Genomic DNA, 21,832 nt, shown 5'->3' with positions numbered 1-21,832 from the left:
ATATTTCTTACACATTGTTCCTAATCTGCTGAACCTCTCTGCCAATCCCTTCCCTTCAAAATCCTGACCTTTACATTCAAGGCCCTTAATAAAAGTGCCCTGTTTTATATCACTGCCCTTGTCCCCACTCACCCAACCATCTCCTTTGCTCTGCCCATGACCTTCCTCTATCCTCATCCCTTGATACCTTCTCCAGATGGGCATCAATCTTATAGAACTATCTGCCTTGCTCCTAGTTTTCAAAGTTTTAAGTGTCCCTTAAAGACTGTTCAGGGATCCACACCATCTACTCTAACCTTTTCATACGACAGTTCAACTGCTTCTTTTATCAGCTCCCTATGTGCCGCCTTAGCACGTAAGCTTACAAGTCCAGCTGTTCTGTAAAGTTGTCAACTTCTGTCAAATCTCGTCTTTACCGCTTATAAATTTGACCTTTTATGTATTTGACCTTTTATGTATATATTATACCTGTTTATACCTCTGTGTAATCTGTTATTTACAAATAAATAACAATAATAATTAAATGTTTTCTATAGAATATCCCTTTGTATACGTTAGATATAGCAACAAGAAGCTACTACATAGTAAACTGGTTTCATTTTTAATCAGTTATCACCAAGACATTGCATAAATATTCACCTAAAATTCTTCTGCCTCATCTATGAAGAGACCTATGACAAGGTTCTGGTGACACTGTGTAGTAGAGGCTGAGTGCTACCCTCTGGGTCCTCCTGATACAAGTTCCCTGCAGGAGAGCATCAGAAATATTCAATGAGATACATCAGATTCAAAACTAATTAAATAACACCAAAGTGTACAATAAGTTAAAGGAACATGAAACCCAAAAAAATTTCTGTTATGATTCAGATAGAGAATACAATTTTAAACAACTTTCTAATTTACTTCTATTATCTAATTTGTTTCATTCTCTTGGTATCACTGATTGAAGGAGCAGCAATGCACTACTGGTTTCTAACTGAACACATGGGTGAGCCAATGACAATCACTATATATATGCATTGACCAATCAACAATGAGAACCTAGGTTCTTTGCTGCTCCTGATCTTTCCTAGATAAACCTTTCAGCAAAGGATAGCAAGAGGAGGAAGCAAATTAAATAATAGAAGTAAATTGGAAAGTTGTTTAAAATTGTATGCTCTGATTAATGAAAGAACATTTGGGGTTTCATGTCCCTTTAAATTATCTCGTAAAATGTACAAAAAAGGGGAAACATTGTAAAAAACACAAGTAGATTTATTCATAAGTTTTACTGCCCTCAAAGTTATTTACTATGAAGCACTAACTTGTCATTTAAAAGGAAAGAATGTGCTATGGTAGGAGAAGTCAATTTGTCCATCTAGGGATGTTCATTTTTTTAACACTTATATTAAGATCCTTAAAGGGACAGTCAAGTCCAAAAAAACAACTTTCCCGTTTACTTTTATCACCAATTTTGCTTTGTTCTCTTGGTATTCTTAGATGAAACCTAAACCTAGGAGGTTCATATGCTAATTTCTTAGACCTTGAAGGCCGCCTCTAATCTAAATGCATTTTGATAGTTTTTCACCACTAGAGGGCATTAGTTCACGTGTTTCATATTTAGATAACATTGAGCTCATAAACGTGAATTTACCATGGAGACAGCTCTGATTGGCTAAAATGCAAGTCTGTCAAAAGAACTGACATAAGGGGGCAGTCTGCTGAGGCTGAGATACAAGGTAATTACAGAGGTAAAACGTGTATAATTATAACTGTGTTGGTTATGCAAAACTGGGGAATTGGTAATTAAGGGATTATCTATCTTTTAAAACAACAAAAATTCTGGTGTTGACTGTCCCTTTAATATAACACTTATATTAAGATTATAAAGATCCTATAGTACTTGCTATGAATTTACTATTCATGTAGAAGGATTCAGCAAAATAAGTAAACCCTGATTCTCAAACCCCAACAGAAGAAGCAGCCATTGTAAGACTAGAAGCTTTTGAAGTGCTGAATGCAGACAGTGGGCGCTACTTGCTTCCCCAATGTGTTATTTTTAACATACATACGAGGCATATAGTCATGTCTCCTAACATTTCCAGGCTAGTATACAGGACGGGGAAGCTGAGACTATGTAAGGACAGGCCAGCAAGACAGGAAGTCTGGTATGAGGTGAGCAGGGCCAATACAGTATGGAGGAGTGGCTGGACAACCCTTGGTTTTAACTCTGTGAAATCGATACATTTATAGGGAATGAAGATTGGCAAAAGGGACAACAGCACAAAACTCAAACACCCGTGACTAGCACTGAAAATACGTGCTGGTTAGGAGCTCTGTAAGTAGTATTATATAAAGATGCTTTAGAATTCGATTTCTGTCTGTATGTCATTTTCTTTTGTTATATCCTTTGGTACTGCTGTGTACTGCATTAGTAGGAAAAAAGTGCCACACTTGTATGCAAAGAATTTTCTTCAAACAATATCCATAATATAGGTATTTACAAATTTAACACCCATCCAATTTTTCACCATTAATTTATTTATTTATTTTATTTATATAAAATTATCAAGTTTATGTGGGCAATATTACACAATATTTCATACAAAAAATAAATAAGATGAATTAATTCAATTTAGCTACTAGTAGCATTTGGGGACATTGCAATCTCAGCTCTATTTGTGTCCTTTTATGCTGTATAGGAATCACGTCTAGTGAGTTGAGTAAAAGCCATTCCATATTAACCAATTAACGTAGGTATTCTCCTCTTTCAAATTTGCAATCTAAAGGAGGGTGTAGGTTCTCCCTTCTATATTTATTGCTGTAAACCTTGTCTCTCATATATTTTTTAATCATGCACATTATAATCAGGAAATCAAGTGACCCCTTCAATTGAAAGAGTTAATTATCCTCTTTTACATGGCGGATCTCATATTAACTTGATCCAAATACTACTGCATCACACCTTATTAAGCAGAAATCACACTATTAGTGCAAACATTTTTACACATTTTTATGACTAATACAGTGTGATTTCTGTTTAAAAATCCAGCAAGTGCCCTCCTATGTGTTGGCATTTTGTTATATTTACTGCCACCCTGGTAGAGGGTGAGCACCATTTGGGATTATTTAGAAATACGCACATCATCATTAGGTTAATAAAATATAGCCTGCAGCTAGCATTAAATCCAAAGGATGTAGTGGTTAAACTAAAGGCTAAGAATTCTGGTAAGGGAGAGTCAAATGAGAATACACTGTAGACACTTTGGTAAATGTTTCCCTTTAATGTTTTTAGCATTACAAGCATATAGTTCAGGAGCAAATGCATAATATTATTTGTTACCTGTTGTTCCAAGGGTCTGAAATCCCTTTAAATTAGTTGCCCGTAGCATCTGGAGGAGAGACGGCTGTAGAAGAGAGGGCAGAGGACAGGTCAGGTGGCAGTGAAGAAATGCGGAGTAATTATACTTATTTTATTTATACAATACCTGTAGCCCACAAAAGTTCATAGATAGACCCTGAGACTTAAACTCAAGAATGAGGTCATGTAACCCATTAACCACCGTATAATCCAGCATAGTAACATGTGAAAAATCCAGAGTCACTGATCGTGGTGGTGAAACTGTAAAGGAAAGAGAAAATAATGACAATAATATATCTCTCAAAGAAAATCTAATGGGCACATAAATCTCAACACAATTTCTTCTCTATAGGTTCATATAAAATATTAGGAAGTATTGAGTAGTAGATTTTGCCTTCCAGAAGCACAGTATAATAGACCGTAAGTGCCCACAGTTTAGTGAAACAATGCTTACCTTGTCAGCATGATATACGTACGCAAGTGCTAAGAAAATCTTTATACAACATGTATCTTGGTTTTACACAAAAGCTAATATTCTTGTTCTAAATCATTCCTTTTTTTGTTAAATTGAGCAGCAGATTTCTCACAATGGCCTCTATTTATCATAGTCTGGCGGACCTGATCCGACAGTGCGGATCAGGTCCGCCAGACCTCGCTGAATACAGCGAGCAACACGCTCGCCGTATTCAGCATTGCACTAGCAGCTCACTAAAGCTGCTGGTGCAACGCCGCCCCCTGCAGACCCGCGGCCAATGGGCCGCCAGCAGGGGGGTGTCAATCAACCCGATCGAGTATGATCGGGTTGAATTCCGGCGATGTCTGTCCACCTGCTCATTTGGAGCTTGATAGATAGGCCCCACAGTCTCCATTTTACCAATAAGACCATTCTACAACCACTTTTATCTAGTGACATCCCACTGTATGTGGGTCATTATACAACAATGGCTATTAATGGCCAACAGAGATTTTGACACTGATACATGTATAACATAGGTGCCTTAATTATAGCTAAATAAACCTAACATTAACCCCCACCCTACTTAACCCCAACAACGACCCTGTGCTAATGCTATTAAGCCTATGCATGACTTAGTCCCTGCCATACCCAATGGACCTCTCCCAATTGAAAAACAATCCCCTTAACATGATCCCACTCATGGTAACCCATTTTCACATTACCCCAAATTAGTCTTTCTCCCATGATAAATATTACTCATTAATGTTCCCCTTCTCTATCACAAATACCCTCAATACCTACCCTCTCTCTTTAAGCTTGTGCTGGTAGCTACTGGGCTATGTGTTTTGTGCCCTAGTGAGCATCGCATTCCATTAAATTCAATTACATACTTAAAGGGACACTGTAACCAAAAATTTTCTTTCGTGATTCAGATTGAGCATGAAATTTTAAGCAACTTTCTAATTTACTCCTATTTTCAATTTTTCTTCATTCTCTTGCTATCATTATTTGAAAAAGAAGGCATCTAAGCTTTTTTTGTTTCAGTACTCTGGACAGCACTTTTTTATTGGTGGATGAATTTATCCACCAATCAGCAAGGACAACCCAGGTTGTTCACCAAAAATGGGCCGGCATTTAAACTTACATTCTTGCATTTCAAATAAAGATACCAAGAGAATGAAGAAAATTTGATAATAGGAGTAAATTAGAAAGTTGCTTAAAATTTCATGCTCAATCTGAATCACGAAAGAAAAATTTTGGTTACAGTGTCCCTTTAAAAGGATAAAAATAGTCAAAATATAACTTTTATGATTCAGATAGAACATGTAATTTTAAGACACTTTTAAATGCACTTCTATTTTCAAATGTGCTTTGTTTTCTTGGTATCCCTTGTTAGAAAAGAATACAAACATATCCTACACTAGTGGGAGCTGCTGCTAATTGGTGCCTGCAGACATTTGCCTCTTGTGATTGGCTAACTAGATGTGTGCAGGTTTTCCCTCAGCAAAGGATAACAAGATAATTAAGCAAATTTGATAATAGAAGTAAATTGGAAAGTTGATTAAAATTGTATGTTCTATCCAAATCATGCAAGAAAATGTGGGGGTTTCCTGTGTCTTTAAACACACAGTAGATGTTCTGCTTGGGACCAGCGGAGCACTGCTGGTCACGAGCAGAACCCACCACTGATCCAATCAGCAGCGTTAGTTGCACATATGAGTTGTACTGCTGAACGGATCAGCAGCGGGTTCAGCTCAGGCCCAGCAGTGCACAGCGGATCCAGAACGGAACATCTACTTGTTTGCGGGGTCAAATACACAGTAGAGCAGGGTCAATAGTCGGAAATTTACACATTAAAGCATTTCATTTTTTTTTTTTTTTTTACTATAATAGCCCTTTGATGTGAAAAATTGTGAGTCCCAACTAGAAAAGCAGCATCTACTACAGAACAGTGTTCCAAATCTGTTCAGTGGGACCCTGGTATCCCATTTTCTGTTTAAGTCTATGGAGATTTTTTTATGTTACCACCAGTTTCCAAACTTTACCACCTCCAGGGAAACTAGGTCTAAGAAGGAAAATACGGGCCATCTTTCAGAACACGTTAGGCATTCAAGGTCAAAGCAGTTACTTGTGTTAGTAAGACAAAAATGACATGCTCTAGCTATTTAGAGACTCGCACCTCTAAGGATGAATTCCTTCCCAACAGAGAAGGAACTCTGTGACTTATCTACAATAACATATTTTATTGTGATTTTTCAATAAATTAGCTCCCTGTATTGTAAAACACTCTTCACAAACAAGATTTAAAACTCTAAAACAGTAACCACTTCCCTTTAATCTGTTTTCATTAGTCAATTTGTCCTGAAAAGTTGCTCACCTGTAAGAGCTCTCTCATACACAACCTCTCGGAGGAATTCTGTTGCAGGAAAATTTAGTCCACTCATTGGCAGCAAGACTAATCCGCTTGTGTCTGAGACCTGGAAGACAGAGACAAGTTTCCACTAAGCTGTGTTTTGCCCTAAATGACAATAAACAAATATATATAAACAACAATGACAAAGAAAGAAGAAATGGCACATAATAGTGACATTTAAAAAGACTGGGAATACAGCACTCTTTTAAAAAAAGACAAAACACTTGTAGAGGTTTACTATCAAAAAAGTGGTTTATTGTGCAGCCTACAGGTCCGGACCAAGCCAGATCCACCTAGGCAAAAGCATTAATGGTACAAACCATAACCAAAATACTAGGACATGTGTTTAAACCCTTAATCTATCATATAGTTCAAACAGTGGGCCGGACCATGTGTTACCCATGCAGGATGGAGCTATGAAATATTAGTTAACATGTGGAGCAATTAGCCAATAGCTAAACAAAGTGCTGCAGGTGGAAGGGATGTTCACTAGTATACATCAGACCTAGTTAAGGTTTTAGTGAAAACTGAGACACCATAAAGTGACCAACCTCCATTCCAAAATACAGTACTTGTCAAACAGATTATACAAATGTTAAGCAGTATTAGCTTCAGGCATGACAAGATAAGATGGAACACCAATACACCAATAGGTATGCTGCATTAACCTGACCGCTTTCTATACGCATGCTCCAGTCTCTGCTTGAGTGACTTTACTTATTATTAACTGTTTTCACTGCTACTAGCTTACAACCGCATACCGCTTGTAATTGCTTATAAGACGACGACCTGCTCTACACTTTGCTATTGGGCACCAAACCTATTGGTGTATTATCTCTCCCTGGGACTTTGCACCAGCTACATTGGTATTGGTCTGGAGGACTGTAAAGCATCTTAAGTCTCTTGAAGGAATATACAACCAATACATTTCAATGCCTGCCTGATATGTATTACATGTGATTGCTTATATTTGTGCTGTTCCATCTTATCTTGTCATGCCTGAAGCTAATACTGCTTAACATTTGTATAATCAAATACTCAATACTCACTAGATCCTGAAGAGGGCAGTGCTCTGCTGAAACATAGGCTTGTTGTTAAAAGGTTTTTTACTTTAGGAATACATTGATTTTACATCTGCTCCCTGAGAGTAACATCAATTTTCAACACTTAGAGATTGTAATTTAATTATGTATAATAAAGCAAATGTGCAAATTAATGTTATTATTTATTATGCTCCCTTTTCCTGTAATTTAAAAGGACAGTAAAGTCAAAATCAAAATTAAATGGATTGGATAAGGCATGAAATTTGAAACCACTTTTCAATTTACTTCTGTTATCAATATTGCTTAGTTCTTTTATTAAAGAGTAATCCTAGGGGAGCTCGGGAATGTGCAAGTGTCTTCAGCAATTTAGCAGCAGTGTTTGCAACAATGTTTATAGTAATGTTATACATATTTGCAAACACTGCTGCTACAGACTGCTAAAGACGTTTACTTTGCTAAGCTTCTGTCAACCTACCTAGCTTTATTCTTTAACAAAGCATACCAAAATAAATGACACAAAGCCTGTTGTTTCTCTACAGCCCAGCTCCTAGCCACAAGTCTCTATTTTCTTTATGCCCTATTAAACTCTTTTCCCATCCCCTCACTAAAGCACCCTCTTCAGGATATTTTTCTAGCCGCCTGTATGTGTTTTATTGTACCCACAATATCCCCTACCTATACTGGCTACACTTCCTTGTGAGCACCCAGTAAACACAAAAAGACTTGTCATTTCCACACCATGTGACCGAAATGGACTAAACTTTCACTGAATGTGAACCTCAACAAGCGCTTTAAAAGGATACCAGACTTGGTGTTTCACCGTTAGGGTTGCCAGGTGTCCGGTATTTGACCGGACAGACTGGTATTTCCGGCAGCTGTCCGGTAAAATCATATTCCATATATGTGACGCGTTAAGTCTGAGTCACGTCACACGTGATGAACCTGGGAAGGAAGCTGAATAGCGCAGTGTAGCCTCTCAGTTCTGACTGTGGATGTGACATGACATGTGTGCTGCACAGCCCATGTGTTCAGCTGTCACTCCCTGCGCCTGCGTGCCGCTTTCTTCTTCCAGGACTATGCATGCATCAGCTACTACGGCTTTGCAAACACTGTGGCATACTCGTACTACCAGCTTCCCAGGCTCAGCCTGTTGGATCCTGGCAGTGAGTACCTACAGGGCTTAGGCTGACAGGGGGGGTGGATTACAGCATGCTCATGGGACTGTACCGAAAGCTTGTGCTGCCCGTGATTTTGTTTTGCCATCACGTGCACTGTAGCCTGCTGCCGGAGCCGGGCTGAGGACTGCTCGTACCCCTTTGCCATCAGCACCTTTGTGTTCATCATGCCCCTTAGCATGACCTGTCCGGTGATAGAGAGCCTCTTGTTTGACCTCAGGAGGAAGAACCCTACACTCTGTTTATTTCTACAGGAGATATTTCTGGCTGGTGGTAGCTGCCTTCTACAATGTCAGTAAGATCCCAGAGAGGGTCCAGCCAGGGCTGTTTGACATTATAGGACACAGCCACCAGCTCTTCCACATTTTCACATTTCTTAATATATATATGACCAAATGCACTATGTGGAGCAAGGGTTAGATGAATTCCTTAGAGCACCCCAGCAGTACCCCAACTTCCAAGGTACCATTGGGCACATGCTGCTCCTCACTCTTTGTCTGGGGTATTACAAAGTTACATACATACATATACACACTCACACATAATGCAATATATAGTTGTGTACATATATATATATATATATATATATATATATATACACACACACTATGCAGCTTTAGGTAAACTATAAATACATAAAAATAAAAAAAAAACTTTCCGCCTCAAGACCACCTTCATGCTTCATCCACCCCCCCCCCCCACCCCCGTTATCTGCTGACTGCACAGTATTTTTTGGAAGGACAGCCGGCAACCCTATTTACTGTTAAAAACACCGGACATAAATGGGGGCGGGGCTGATTGTTATGCCTGGGAATGCTTATCTCCTGGCAGGATCTGGACACAAGGGGGGTGAGCAGGGGGCTTATGTAATTGGCTTTTGCATGTTTACATTTTACACCTTGAACTGTATAAAACCCTGTGTCCTGACAATTAAAATGATTTACCCCCTATTGCACTAAGCCTTGTCTGGTGTTTGTATGTGAGAGAAAGAGCTTCTTTCACTACAGAGCTTAATCATGGCGGATAGGGTTACTAGCTGAGGAGCACTCCCAAAAGCAGGAACACTGGTCCCTGGAGGTCTCTGGTGGCACTTAGAGAAGGGTGTGCAGCACCGCGGGACTGATCTGGAGTACAAGCTCCCAGGTACCATCACAACAACAAAGCAAAATTGCTAATAGAATTAAAATAGAGAGTTGTTTAAAACTGCATGCTCTATCTGAATCATGAACATTTCATTTTGACTTTACTGTCCCTTTAAGTCTGAGAATTGTGTATTTTACAGAACTGAAACAGCACATGGCAGGCTTCGTAAACTTAACTGCCACATATCTGTTTCTTATCATTTCTGCTGAATCCAAACAATGTATATTTTGTTAATACAATGTCTGTAGCAAGCCCTGTCACTTCCAGATTCAAGTCCAGATTGGTTCCTTTAAAAAATAATTACTGGGCGGAGTTTGACCACTGAAAAAAAATTGCATCAAACAAGATGTTAATCTGTTCTAATAGATGATATCTACTGGAAGAAAAAAGGTTGCGATTACAAGTTGTTTTCTGTCCCTTTATTATAGGCCATCGGCTTTGTACACCTTCAGGTGAGAGTACAGATCTTTATGTGGATGAACACTTATTCATCCTTCTGATCCAATTCAAGAATACAACAGCATTATTTTCTCTTCTCCACCCTGGGTGGGTTCTGTATTGCATCTATATAATAACTTGTCTTTACTGCCCACATACACTCACCTTGATCTGTGGTCGAGCTACAGGGTAACACAAAATAACCATTGAAACCAGCACCCCAGCAAGAATCCCGTACTGGATCTCCCAGAATGAGAAGAGGAATGTGGCAAGAAAAGGCAGCAGGTCCAGCCCTAGAGGGGCGACAATCAATGCATTATCTTAACATAGTACAACTACTGAATGCTGTTTAACTTGTTGCTTTGAGACAAACATCAGATGCGTCACCCCTTACAATATTACTAGATGCATAAGAGATCACACAAATCAGCTACTTACTTTTAACCTTCCACAGGGACCTACAAATGCTCAGATCAAACATGGGAGCCACTGCGCAGATGATGACGGCGGCAAGTGCGGCTTTGGGGATGTAATAGAAGAGAGGAGTGAGGTATCCAACGGAAAGCAAAACTAGCAGCCCTAGAAGTAAAAGAGCAGAGAAACACATGGAAATTTAAACAAAAAGAAACATTACACTTTCATCACATGGAAATCGACCACTAAACATGTATTCTGCAAGAAAAAAACACTGAAATTAACAGGAAGTGTATGTTTGCACACAACTGATCCCCTGGCCTACTCACTGGCTAACAAGGACAACTCCCACAGCTATAATGGTGGACAGCGACGCAATTCCACGAGCATAAAAAAACAAAAAACCTTTTCCCCCCAAATGGGACCCTCTATTTTTCAGTAATACAAATGTCCTGTATCCCGTAGGTTCATAACATGTTCCCAGCATGCATTCAATGTTTTGAATTTTTTTTTTTCTTAAGAATTGCTACAGACTTTTTACAATAGAATTGCATTTTTAATATACTACTACAGTATTTTGTATCTTTAAAAAGGGACATAATGTTTTCTTTCATGATTTATATACAGTATAAACAATTAAAAAAGGGAAGAAAAGCAGGTAGGTAGTCTTAGGAGCATGCAGGTGTCTTGAGCACTATATCGCAGATATCTTGTAAGAATTATGTAAGAATTATGCATTGAGTTAAGACTGCTGCCATCTAGTGCTCAAAAGTATTCTTGCAAAATTGCTACCATATACTTCTACCTATCTAGCGGCTAGATTTAGAGTTCTGCGGCCAAAGGGGTGCGTTAGCTACGCGTGCTTTTTTTTTTTTTCCCCTGCACCTTTTAAATACCGCTGGTATTTAGAGTTGTCAGAAGGGCTGCGTTAGGCTCCAAAAAGGGAGCGTACAGGCATATTTACCGCCACTGCAACTCTAAATACCAGCGGTGCTTACGGACGCCGCCAGCTTCAAAAACGTGCTTGTGCACGATTCCCCCATAGGAAACAATGGGGCAGTTTGAGCTGAAAAAAAACCTAACACCTGCAAAAAAGCAGCGTTCAGCTCCTAACGCAGCCCCATTGTTTCCTATGGGGAAACACTTCCTAAGTCTGCACCTAACACCCTAACATGTACTCCGAGTCTAAACACCCCTAACCTTACACTTATTAACCCCTAATCTGCCGCCCCTGCTATCGCTGACCCCTGCATATTTTTTTTAACCCCTAATCTGCCGCTCCGTACACCGCCGCAACCTACGTTATCCCTATGTACCCCTAATCTGCTGCCCTTAACACCGCCGACCCCTATATTATATTTATTAACCCCTAATCTGCCGCCCCCAACGTCGCCGCCACCTACCTACAATTATTAACCCCTAATCTGCCGACCGGACCTCACCTCTACTCTAATAAATGTATTAACCCCTAAAGCTAAGTCTAACTTTAACCCCTAACACCCCCCTAAATTAAATTTAATTTTATTCTAACGAAATAAAATAAATCTTATTAAATAAATTATTCCTATTTAAAGCTAAATACTTACCTGTTAAATAAACCCTAATATAGCTACAATATAAATAATAATTATATTGTAGCTATTTTAGGATTTATATTTATTTTACAGGCAACTTTGTATTTATTTTAACCAGGTACAATAGCTATTAAATAGTTAATAACTATTTAATAGTTACCTAGTTAAAATAATAACAAAATTACCTGTAAAATAAATCCTAACCTAAGTTACAATTAAACCTAACACTACACTATCAATAAATTAATTAAATAAACTATCTACAATTATCTAAAATTAAATCAACTAAACTAAATTACAAAAACAAACAAACACTAAATTACAAAAAACTAATTACACCTACTCTAAGCCCCCTAAAAAAATTACAAAGCCCCCCAAAATAAAAAAAATGCCCTACCCTATTCTAAAATAAAAATTGTAAAGCTCTTTTACCTTACCAGCCCTTAACAGGGCCTTTTGCGGGGCATGCCCGAAAGAAAACAGCTCTTTTGCATTTAAATAAACATACAATACCCCCCCCAACATTACAACCCACCACCCACATACCCCTAATCTAACCCAAACACTCCTTAAAAAACCTAACACTAAGCCCCTGAAGATCTTCCTACCTTATCTTCACCACGCCGGGTATCATCGATCCGTCCAGAAGAGGCTCCGAAGTCTTCCTCCTATCCGGCAAGAAGAGGTCCAGAAGAGGGTCCAAAGTCTTCCTCCTATCCGGCAAGAAGAGGACATCCGGACCGGCAAACATCTTCATCCAAGCGGCATCTTCTATCTTCTTCCATCCGGCGCGGAGCGGGACCATCTTGAAGCAGCCGACGCAGATCCATCCTCTTCTTCCGGCGACTCCCGACGAATGAAGGTTCCTTTAAGGTATGTCATCCAAGATGGCGTCCCTCGAATTCCGACTGGCTGATAGGATTCTATCAGCCAATCGGAATTAAGGTAGGAAAAATCTGATTGGCTGATTGAATCAGCCAATCAGATTCAAGTTCAATCGGATTGGCTGATCCAATCAGCCAATCAGATTGATCTCACATTCTATTGGCTGATCAGAACAGCCAATACAATGCGAGCTCAATCTGATTGGCTGATTGGATCAGCCAATCCGATTGAACTTGAGTCTGATTGGCTGATTGAATCAGCCAATCAGATTTTTCCTACCTTAATTCGAGGGACGCCATCTTGGATGACGTCCCTTAAAGGAACCTTCATTCGTCGGGAGTCGCCGGAAGAAGAGGATGGATCCGCGTCGGCTGCATCAAGATGGTCCCGCTCCGCGCCGGATGGAAGAAGATAGAAGATGCCACTTGGATGAAGATGTTTGCCGGTCCGGATGTCCTCTTCTTGCCGGATAGGAGGAAGACTTTGGACCCTCTTCTGGACCTCTTCTTGCCGGATAGGAGGAAGACTTCGGAGCCTCTTCTGGACGGATCAGTGATACCCGGCGTGGTGAAGATAAGGTAGGAAGATCTTCAGGGGCATAGTGTTAGGTTTTTTAAGGGGTGTTTGGGTTAGATTAGGGGTATGTTGGGGGGGTATTGTATGTTTATTTAAATGCAAAAGAGCTGTTTTCTTTGGGGCATGCCCCGCAAAAGGCCCTGTTAAGGGCTGGTAAGGTAAAAGAGCTTTACAATTTGTATTTTAGAATAGGGTAGGGCATTTTCTTTATTTTGGGGGGCTTTGTAATTTTTTTAGGGGGCTTAGAGTAGGTGTAATTAGTTTAAAATTCTTGTAATCTTTTTTTATTTTTTGTAATTTAGTGTTTGTTTTTTTTGTAATTTAGTGTTTTGTTTTTTTTAAATTTAGTTTAGTTGATTTAATTGTAGATAGTTTATTTAATTAATTTATTGATAGTGTAGTGTTAGGTTTAATTGTAACTTAGGTTAGGATTTATTTTACAGGTAATTTTGTAATTATTTTAACTAGGTAACTATTAAATAGTTATTAACTATTTAATAGCTATTGTACCTGGTTAAAATAAATACAAAGTTTCCTGTAAAATAAATATAAATCCTAAAATAGCTACAATATAATTATAGTAGTTAAGAGCTTTATGAACCGGCGTTAGCCCAGAAAGCTCTTAACTCCTGGATTTTTCCTGCAGCTGGAGTTTTGTCGTTAGAGTTCTAACGCTCATTTCAGCCAAGACTCTAAATACCAGCGTTAGAAAGATCCCATTTAAAAGATAGGATACGCAATTGGCGTAGGGGGATCTGCGGTATTGAAAAGTCGTGGCTGGAAAGTGAGCGTTAGACCCTTTCCTGACTGACTCTAAATACCAGCGGACCCCCTAACGCTGGTTTGGACGGCTAATGCAGAACTCTAAAACTAGGCGTAGGTTTTCTCCAAAACACAAAATACAGTTAGAACAAAATACATTTAATAACAGAAGTAAATTGGAAACTTTTTTTTAATTGTATGCTCTTACTCATAAAAGGAAAATGTTAGTTTTTATGCACCTTTAAAGATAATACTTATAAGGAATGACAACAGCCTCTGACAACTGTTTAACTGCAGTTTGTATTCAACCCCTGTTTTTGGAAGATTCCAATACAGAATGTCAGACATCTGGCACAGAAAGCACTCCCTCTAGTGGCGTATTATAAATAGTACTGGCTGTATGAGAATCTCACCTGTCAGGATTCCTCCTGCTGGGGTGCACACGCCAGTCTGGGAGTTGAGAGCTGTCCTAAAACAAAAAACAAAAAAACCTGGATTAAAGCTTGCAGCTTCAAGGGTGACTCAATATTAAACTAAAGATAAGTAACACACAACACTCACCTCCCAAAGCTTCCAGTTACAGGATAAGCAGACAGGAATGAGGCCAGGAAGTTTGTAAACCCTGGAAAGATTACAGTGCGGTGTCAAAAACACATTATACACTATACAGGTAACACCGACACACACAGACAGGACAGGTACACCAGCACTAGCCAACACTGAGATCCATATGTGTGTGAATAGAAGCATTTGTGTAATATACTTGTATTGGCAAAAATGCTTCTAATAAAAGCTATAGCTGTTTCAAAGGTGTATTTAAGTATGCACCGTGCACCAGCCTTTTAAACACAGCACTTGCTCAGAATGCCTAGGGTACTTGTACAGTCTGGTAATGGCTCAATTTGTTAATTGCTGACATGATACAAGCCCCACTCACGATCTGAGCAGCTGCATTATATAAAATGCTGGTGCACTGAGAATATCTAGCTATGCATGACATGCACGTGCAGAGAAAAATGTTAACACTAAAACAGTGATAACTTTTACTAGAAGCATGTTTGCTAATACAAGTATATTGCAAATATGTTTATATTCAAAGATGTAATAAATCTATGTGCATTTAAATTTTTGACCGGAATGTCCCTTTAAACTTTCTCTGCAGTTCTTCTACTACTAGGTTTTTTTATTGGTCCCCTTTTACTCCTACAACACCTCTTACAGTTTGTTATACGCAGTTAGACTATTCCCATCTCGTGTGTTATCCACTGTGTATGTGAAACATGTTACTTTCAGATTCAGACAGAGCTTCCAATTATCTTCTATTATCGAATTTGCTTTGTTCTCATGCTATTCTTTGTTGAAGAGATATCTAGATAGGTAGCCTGCACAAGTCTAGAGAACTACATGACCGGAAATAGTGCTGCCATCAAGAGCTCTTGCTGATTTATAACATTGTTGCAAAACTGCCATTTAGTACTGCAGACACGTGCACACTCCTAATCTAACATTCCTGCTTTTCAACAAAGAATAATAAAAAAAACAAATAAAATTAGATAAATAGAAGTACATTTTGGGTTTTATGTCCTTTTAAGAAATACTAATTTGAACATTTTTAAAAGTATCCTCCACATCATCTATCTGTAAAGTGCTACCATTTTCTGTATGGGACATCTACAACCTATACGGCTCATATAGATATTTCATATTGAGTTTAAAAAGTGAGACTTAACAAAGATGTTTTCACCAATAAAATCCCAGGCCCTTACATGAAAAGGATGGACATTCTAGTGCACATATTGGCCCCAATTTATCAAAGTCTGGCAGACCTGATCCGACAGTGCGGATCAGGTCCGCCAGACCTCGCTGAATACGGCGAGCAATACGCTCGTCATATTCAGCATTGCACCAGCAGCTCACAAGAGCTGCTGGTGCAACGCCGCCCCCTGCAGACTCGCGGCCAATGGGCCGCCAGCAGGGGGGTGTCAATCAACCCGATCGTACTCGGCGATGTCTGTCCGCCTGCTCAGAGCAGACGGACAGGTTATGGAGCAGCGGTTTTTGTGACCGCTGCTTCATAACTGCTGTTTCTGGCGAACCTGCAGGCTCGCCAGAAACACGGGGCATCAAGCTCCATTCGGAGCTTCATAGATAGGCCCCATTGTGTCTATATTCCCTACAACTCATCCGTATCCCATCTCGATCAAACCATTTTTGATGCTCCCCTCCTATTCCATCATGCCCTTAAACTGAAAATGATCTACAATTGATCCTAACCGCAACACAGGATCTAGGCCTGCTACAAGTTCTTGTGTACACAAAGTAATACATTGCTAGACATGGGCGCGACACACAGAAACTCACAGACACAAACACAACACATAGACAAAGATACGACAGCACACGTATAAAGCACAGTTGTACTAATGAGCACAGGATCTAGGCCTGCTACAAGTTCTTGTGTACACAAAGTAATACATTGCTAGACATGGGCGAGGCACACAGAAACTCACGGAGGCAAACACAACACATAGACAAAGATAGGACAGCACACGTATAAAGCACAGTTGTACTAATGAACACAGGATCTAGGCCTGCTACAAGTTCTTGTGTACACAAAGTAATACATTGCTAGACATGGGAGCGACACACAGAAACTCACGGAGGCAAACACAACACATAGACAAAGATAGGACAGCACACGTATAAAGCACAGTTGTACTAATGAACACAGGATCTAGGCCTGCTACAAGTTCTTGTGTACACAAAGTAATACATTGCTAGACATGGGCGAGGCACACAGAAACTCACGGAGGCAAACACAACACATAGACAAAGATAGGACAGCACACGTATAAAGCACAGTTGTACTAATGAACACAGGATCTAGGCCTGCTACAAGTTCTTGTGTACACAAAGTAATACATTGCTAGACATGGGCGCGACACACAGAAACTCACAGACACAAACACAACACATAGACAAAGATAGGACAGCACACGTATAAAGCACAGTTGTACTAATGAACACAGGATCTAGGCCTGCTACAAGTTCTTGTGTACACAAAGTAATACATTGCTAGACATGGGAGCGACACACAGAAACTCACGGAGGCAAACACAACACATAGACAAAGATAGGACAGCACACGTATAAAGCACAGTTGTACTAATGAACACAGGATCTAGGCCTGCTACAAGTTCTTGTGTACACAAAGTAATACATTGCTAGACATGGGAGCGACACACAGAAACTCACGGAGACAAACACAACACATAGACAAAGATAGGACAGCACACGTATAAAGCACAGTTGTACTAATGAGCACAGGATCTAGGCCTGCTACAAGTTCTTGTGTACACAAAGTAATACATTGCTAGACATGGGCGTGACACAGAAACTCACGGAGGCAAACACAACACATAGACAAAGATAGGACAGCACACGTATAAAGCACAGTTGTACCAATGAGCACAGGATCTAGGCCTGCTACAAGTTCTTGTGTACACAAAGTAATACATTGCTAGACATGGGCGCGACACACAGAAACTCACGGAGACAAACACAACACATAGACAAAGATAGGACAGCACACGTATAAAGCACAGTTGTACTAATGAGCACAGGATCTAGGCCTGCTACAAGTTCTTGTGTACACAAAGTAATACATTGCTAGACATGGGCGAGGCACACAGAAACTCACGGAGGCAAACACAACACATAGACAAAGATAGGACAGCACACGTATAAAGCACAGTTGTACTAATGAACACAGGATCTAGGCCTGCTACAAGTTCTTGTGTACACAAAGTAATACATTGCTAGACATGGGCGAGGCACACAGAAACTCACGGAGGCAAACACAACACATAGACAAAGATAGGACAGCACACGTATAAAGCACAGTTGTACTAATGAGCACAGGATCTAGGCCTGCTACAAGTTCTTGTGTACACAAAGTAATACATTGCTAGATATGGGCACGACACACAGAAACCCACGGAGGCAAACACAACACATAGACAAAGATAGGACAGCACACGTATAAAGCACAGTTGTACTAATGAGCACAGGATCTAGGCCTGCTACAAGTTCTTGTGTACACAAAGTAATACATTGCTAGACATGGGCGAGGCACACAGAAACTCACGGAGGCAAACACAACACATAGACAAAGATAGGACAGCACACGTATAAAGCACAGTTGTACTAATGAACACAGGATCTAGGCCTGCTACAAGTTCTTGTGTACACAAAGTAATACATTGCTAGACATGGGCGAGGCACACAGAAACTCACGGAGGCAAACACAACACATAGACAAAGATAGGACAGCACACGTATAAAGCACAGTTGTACTAATGAGCACAGGATCTAGGCCTGCTACAAGTTCTTGTGTACACAAAGTAATACATTGCTAGATATGGGCGCGACACACAGAAACCCACGGAGGCAAACACAACACATAGACAAAGATAGGACAGCACAGTTGTACTAATGAACACAGGGTCCTACATAGGTGCAATCATTCATTTTACCTATAGCTAACAGCTCCTGGTTGGTGTCAATCCTGTAATTATTCTGAGATGCTGCACAAATAAAAACAAAACAAACTGATGTATCAACCAATATTCTCATTGTGCTGTGTTTATGTAATGTATGTAGATAAAAAAATAATGTGCAAGTGTGTGCGTCTGGAAATACTCAGAATAAAAAATATGAATATAATTGTCATTATTACTATAAAAATGCAGACTCAACACCTCTTACCAAATGCCCTGGCAATGGCAACACTTTCCAGTAACCCCATAAGAGGGATGATGAGAAGTCCGGGTCCTATTTCCTGTTAGGGGAATGTGAGAGGTGACTCTTATTTTATATTATTCTCAAGTTCTCACTTGGGAGAGACATACAGATGAAGAACATTTTCTAATTCACTACATGTTTATTTATTAATAATCCCTCCTTTAGGTTTATTTTTGTATATAACGTAGCTGTTTTGGCTCTTTAAAACCACCACCCAATCTAATGGGCTGAGCTTTCATGAAGATCAGCTCTCGTTGTCTTATCACTCTCTGTATACACATTATTTTCTTTATCTTATCTTTGCCCGAGTACACAAAATACAATACTCAGAGAGAACAATTGGAAATTAAAGGGACATGAAAAACCAAATTTTTTTCTTTGATGATTCAGACAGAGCATGCCATTTAAAACAACTTTCCAATTGACTTCTATTATTTAATTTGCTTCATTCTCTTTGTTGAAAAGCATTTCTAGATAGGCTCAGTAGCTGCTGATTGGTGGGTGCACATAGATGCCTCGTGTAATTGGCTCACCCATTTGTACTGCTATTTCTTCAAGAAGGGATATCTAAAGAATGAAGCAAATTAGATAATAGAAGTCAATTGGAAAGTTGTTTAAAATTGTATCCTCTATCTGAATCATGAAAGAAAAAATGTGTGTTTCATGTCCCATTATCATTATAGAACCTCTCTCCCCCACCTCCCACTGGGAAATGTTCAGTACAGGTGGCAGTTCCAACAGGCAAATGTAGCTATTTCAAATGTCCAAATAATGGTAAAGGATATATTTGTTAAGAATTTAATAAACTTCAGCTGGTAAATTGAATAATTGGGAGCACATTAAAGGGGATACATTTTTACAGTGCACTATAACTTTAAACCCTGCAATGGTGTTAAATGCTTAGCTAAAGGCACATTGGAAAGCTGCACGACACTGCAGCTCCTGAACAGGACACAGACAGTGAGCCAGTTAGATGTAGCATACGCATGTATTCACAAATCACCATCCATGTCTTGCACAACAGTTGCATTGTGTTGTAGCTTTTTTGTTGTTTAACCAATGGTGTATTTAGATTTTTGCTGCCCTATGCCTTGGCAAATCTGCTGCCACGACACCCAATTCACTTGTAGCCGATACATGCCTCACATATCTCTCACAACCAGAGGCCAGGGATACCAAGGATCATTGATTTGTAATAAAATGCATTAATAAAAGATTTGGAGACAATAAGAGTAGAGAAGGTATCATACCATGCAACTACCCCTAAAATTTGCTACTGCTGCCCTAGGCAAAGTTCTTTGCAGGGTTAAAATGGGGCCAGTTTACAAGTGGAGCGTAAATGTTTGTGCGCAAGTAATATTACGAGTTGAAAGTAACTGCAAATCGCTTGAGTGCAATCACGATTTACACTAGAATGATTTATATATACATAATATATATATATATGCACATATGCATTTATTTACAGACATATAAACACATAAATACATAGGCATACATATATAGACATATGTATAAGTGCATTGGAACCCTTTACAGTTAAAGGGACAGGAAACCCCAAACTTTTCTTTCCCGATTCAGATAGAAAATACAATTTCAAAAAACTTCCCAGTTTACTTCTATTATAAAATGTACTTCATTATCTTGTTATCCTTTGCTGAAGGAACAGTATTGCACTACTGGCAGCTAGCTGAACACATCTAGTTAGCCAATCACAAGAGACAAATGTGTGCAGGCACCAATCAGCAACTAGCTTTCACTAGTGTATGATATGTGCATGTTTTTTTCATCAAGGGATACCAAGAAAACAAAGCACATTTGAAAATAGAAGTGAATTTAAAAGGGTCTTAAAATTACTTGCTCTATTTGATTCATGCAAGTTTAATTTTTTTTTTTAAATATTTTTTATTGAGGTTTTGCATATCAAACATAGAACATAATACGCCTCTTTTGAAAAAGATACAAATAAAATTGAACAAAATATTTTAACAGTTATATAAAGCATTAATGGTAGGCTAATGAAACCTCGATTTTTCAATTAAATGGCATACATGACTGACCAAATGAAAACACAGAATTAGGCCCAATGGACCCGAATTGTAAAAAAAAAAGAAATATTTGATGGTCAGGTACTCAGCTGTTTAAAAGCTTCCAGAAGAGAAGGAATGCGTATATAGTAAGGGGGGGATATTCAGCGGGTAAGCACCGCTCTAAATATGGGGGAAAGGGTGGAGGGCGGAGCCATAAGATGTATTGGAACTAACATGCTTTTCAGGCTGTTACCATTATAGCTGTGTTTAGGAGTATCCTTAAGTTTAGACCTGATAAAGGTCTCTAAGCTTTTGTGTATAGAATAAATAAGATTATCTTCTGATACAGTTATGTTCAAGGAGGGATATTGGTATGTATGTGATATGAGATATAAGGGCCTTCTGAATGGGCTCCTCTCCTATGAAAATGCCTCCTATAGGCGATGTGGGAAAAGGGAGTAGGGATATGACCCGCAGGCAACAGGTACCGGCGGGAAAGGGAGGAGAGGGGCCCATCAGGGATAGGTGATTTGCACTAGCAATGAAATCAACATAGGGAGCACCTTTATCTATATTAAGGCTGATAATATCTCCTTCACATGTAGCCACGGCTTCTATAGGATGGGGGTCATATGTAGGAATATCACAACAATTAAAAAGTAGTACAAACCATCACTATAAGACCTTGTATGGTATAATATCAACTAGTCTAAGCAGTATTCACCAACTATAACCATAGCACAATAATGATTGAAGAGTTAACATCAATGAACAATGTA

General features: G+C 39.3%; 1 protein-coding gene across 2 annotated transcripts in view; it reads right to left on the bottom strand.

Moving 5' to 3' along the window:
* Positions 1-21,832, bottom strand: part of SLC26A11 (solute carrier family 26 member 11) — a 56,488-nt gene that overhangs the window by 7,499 nt on the left and 27,157 nt on the right. For both annotated transcript variants that reach the window (XM_053706484.1, XM_053706475.1), the window contains exons 9-18: positions 18,988-19,060; positions 18,756-18,806; positions 14,782-14,842; positions 14,634-14,689; positions 10,448-10,588; positions 10,175-10,302; positions 6,175-6,274; positions 3,468-3,601; positions 3,323-3,386; positions 640-745 (exon numbers count right to left, since the gene is read on the bottom strand). In XM_053706484.1, the coding sequence (XP_053562459.1) occupies positions 672-745; positions 3,323-3,386; positions 3,468-3,601; positions 6,175-6,274; positions 10,175-10,302; positions 10,448-10,588; positions 14,634-14,689; positions 14,782-14,842; positions 18,756-18,806; positions 18,988-19,060 (882 nt within the window). In that variant the 3' untranslated portion in view covers positions 640-671. The remainder of the gene's footprint in view (positions 1-639; positions 746-3,322; positions 3,387-3,467; positions 3,602-6,174; positions 6,275-10,174; positions 10,303-10,447; positions 10,589-14,633; positions 14,690-14,781; positions 14,843-18,755; positions 18,807-18,987; positions 19,061-21,832) is intronic.

The sequence above is a fragment of the Bombina bombina genome, chromosome 1 (genome assembly GCF_027579735.1).
Source record: "Bombina bombina isolate aBomBom1 chromosome 1, aBomBom1.pri, whole genome shotgun sequence".
Classification (NCBI taxonomy): Eukaryota; Metazoa; Chordata; class Amphibia; order Anura; family Bombinatoridae; genus Bombina; species Bombina bombina.
Note: the sequence above shows the minus strand (reverse complement) of the source record. Positions and strands in the feature narration are given on the sequence as shown.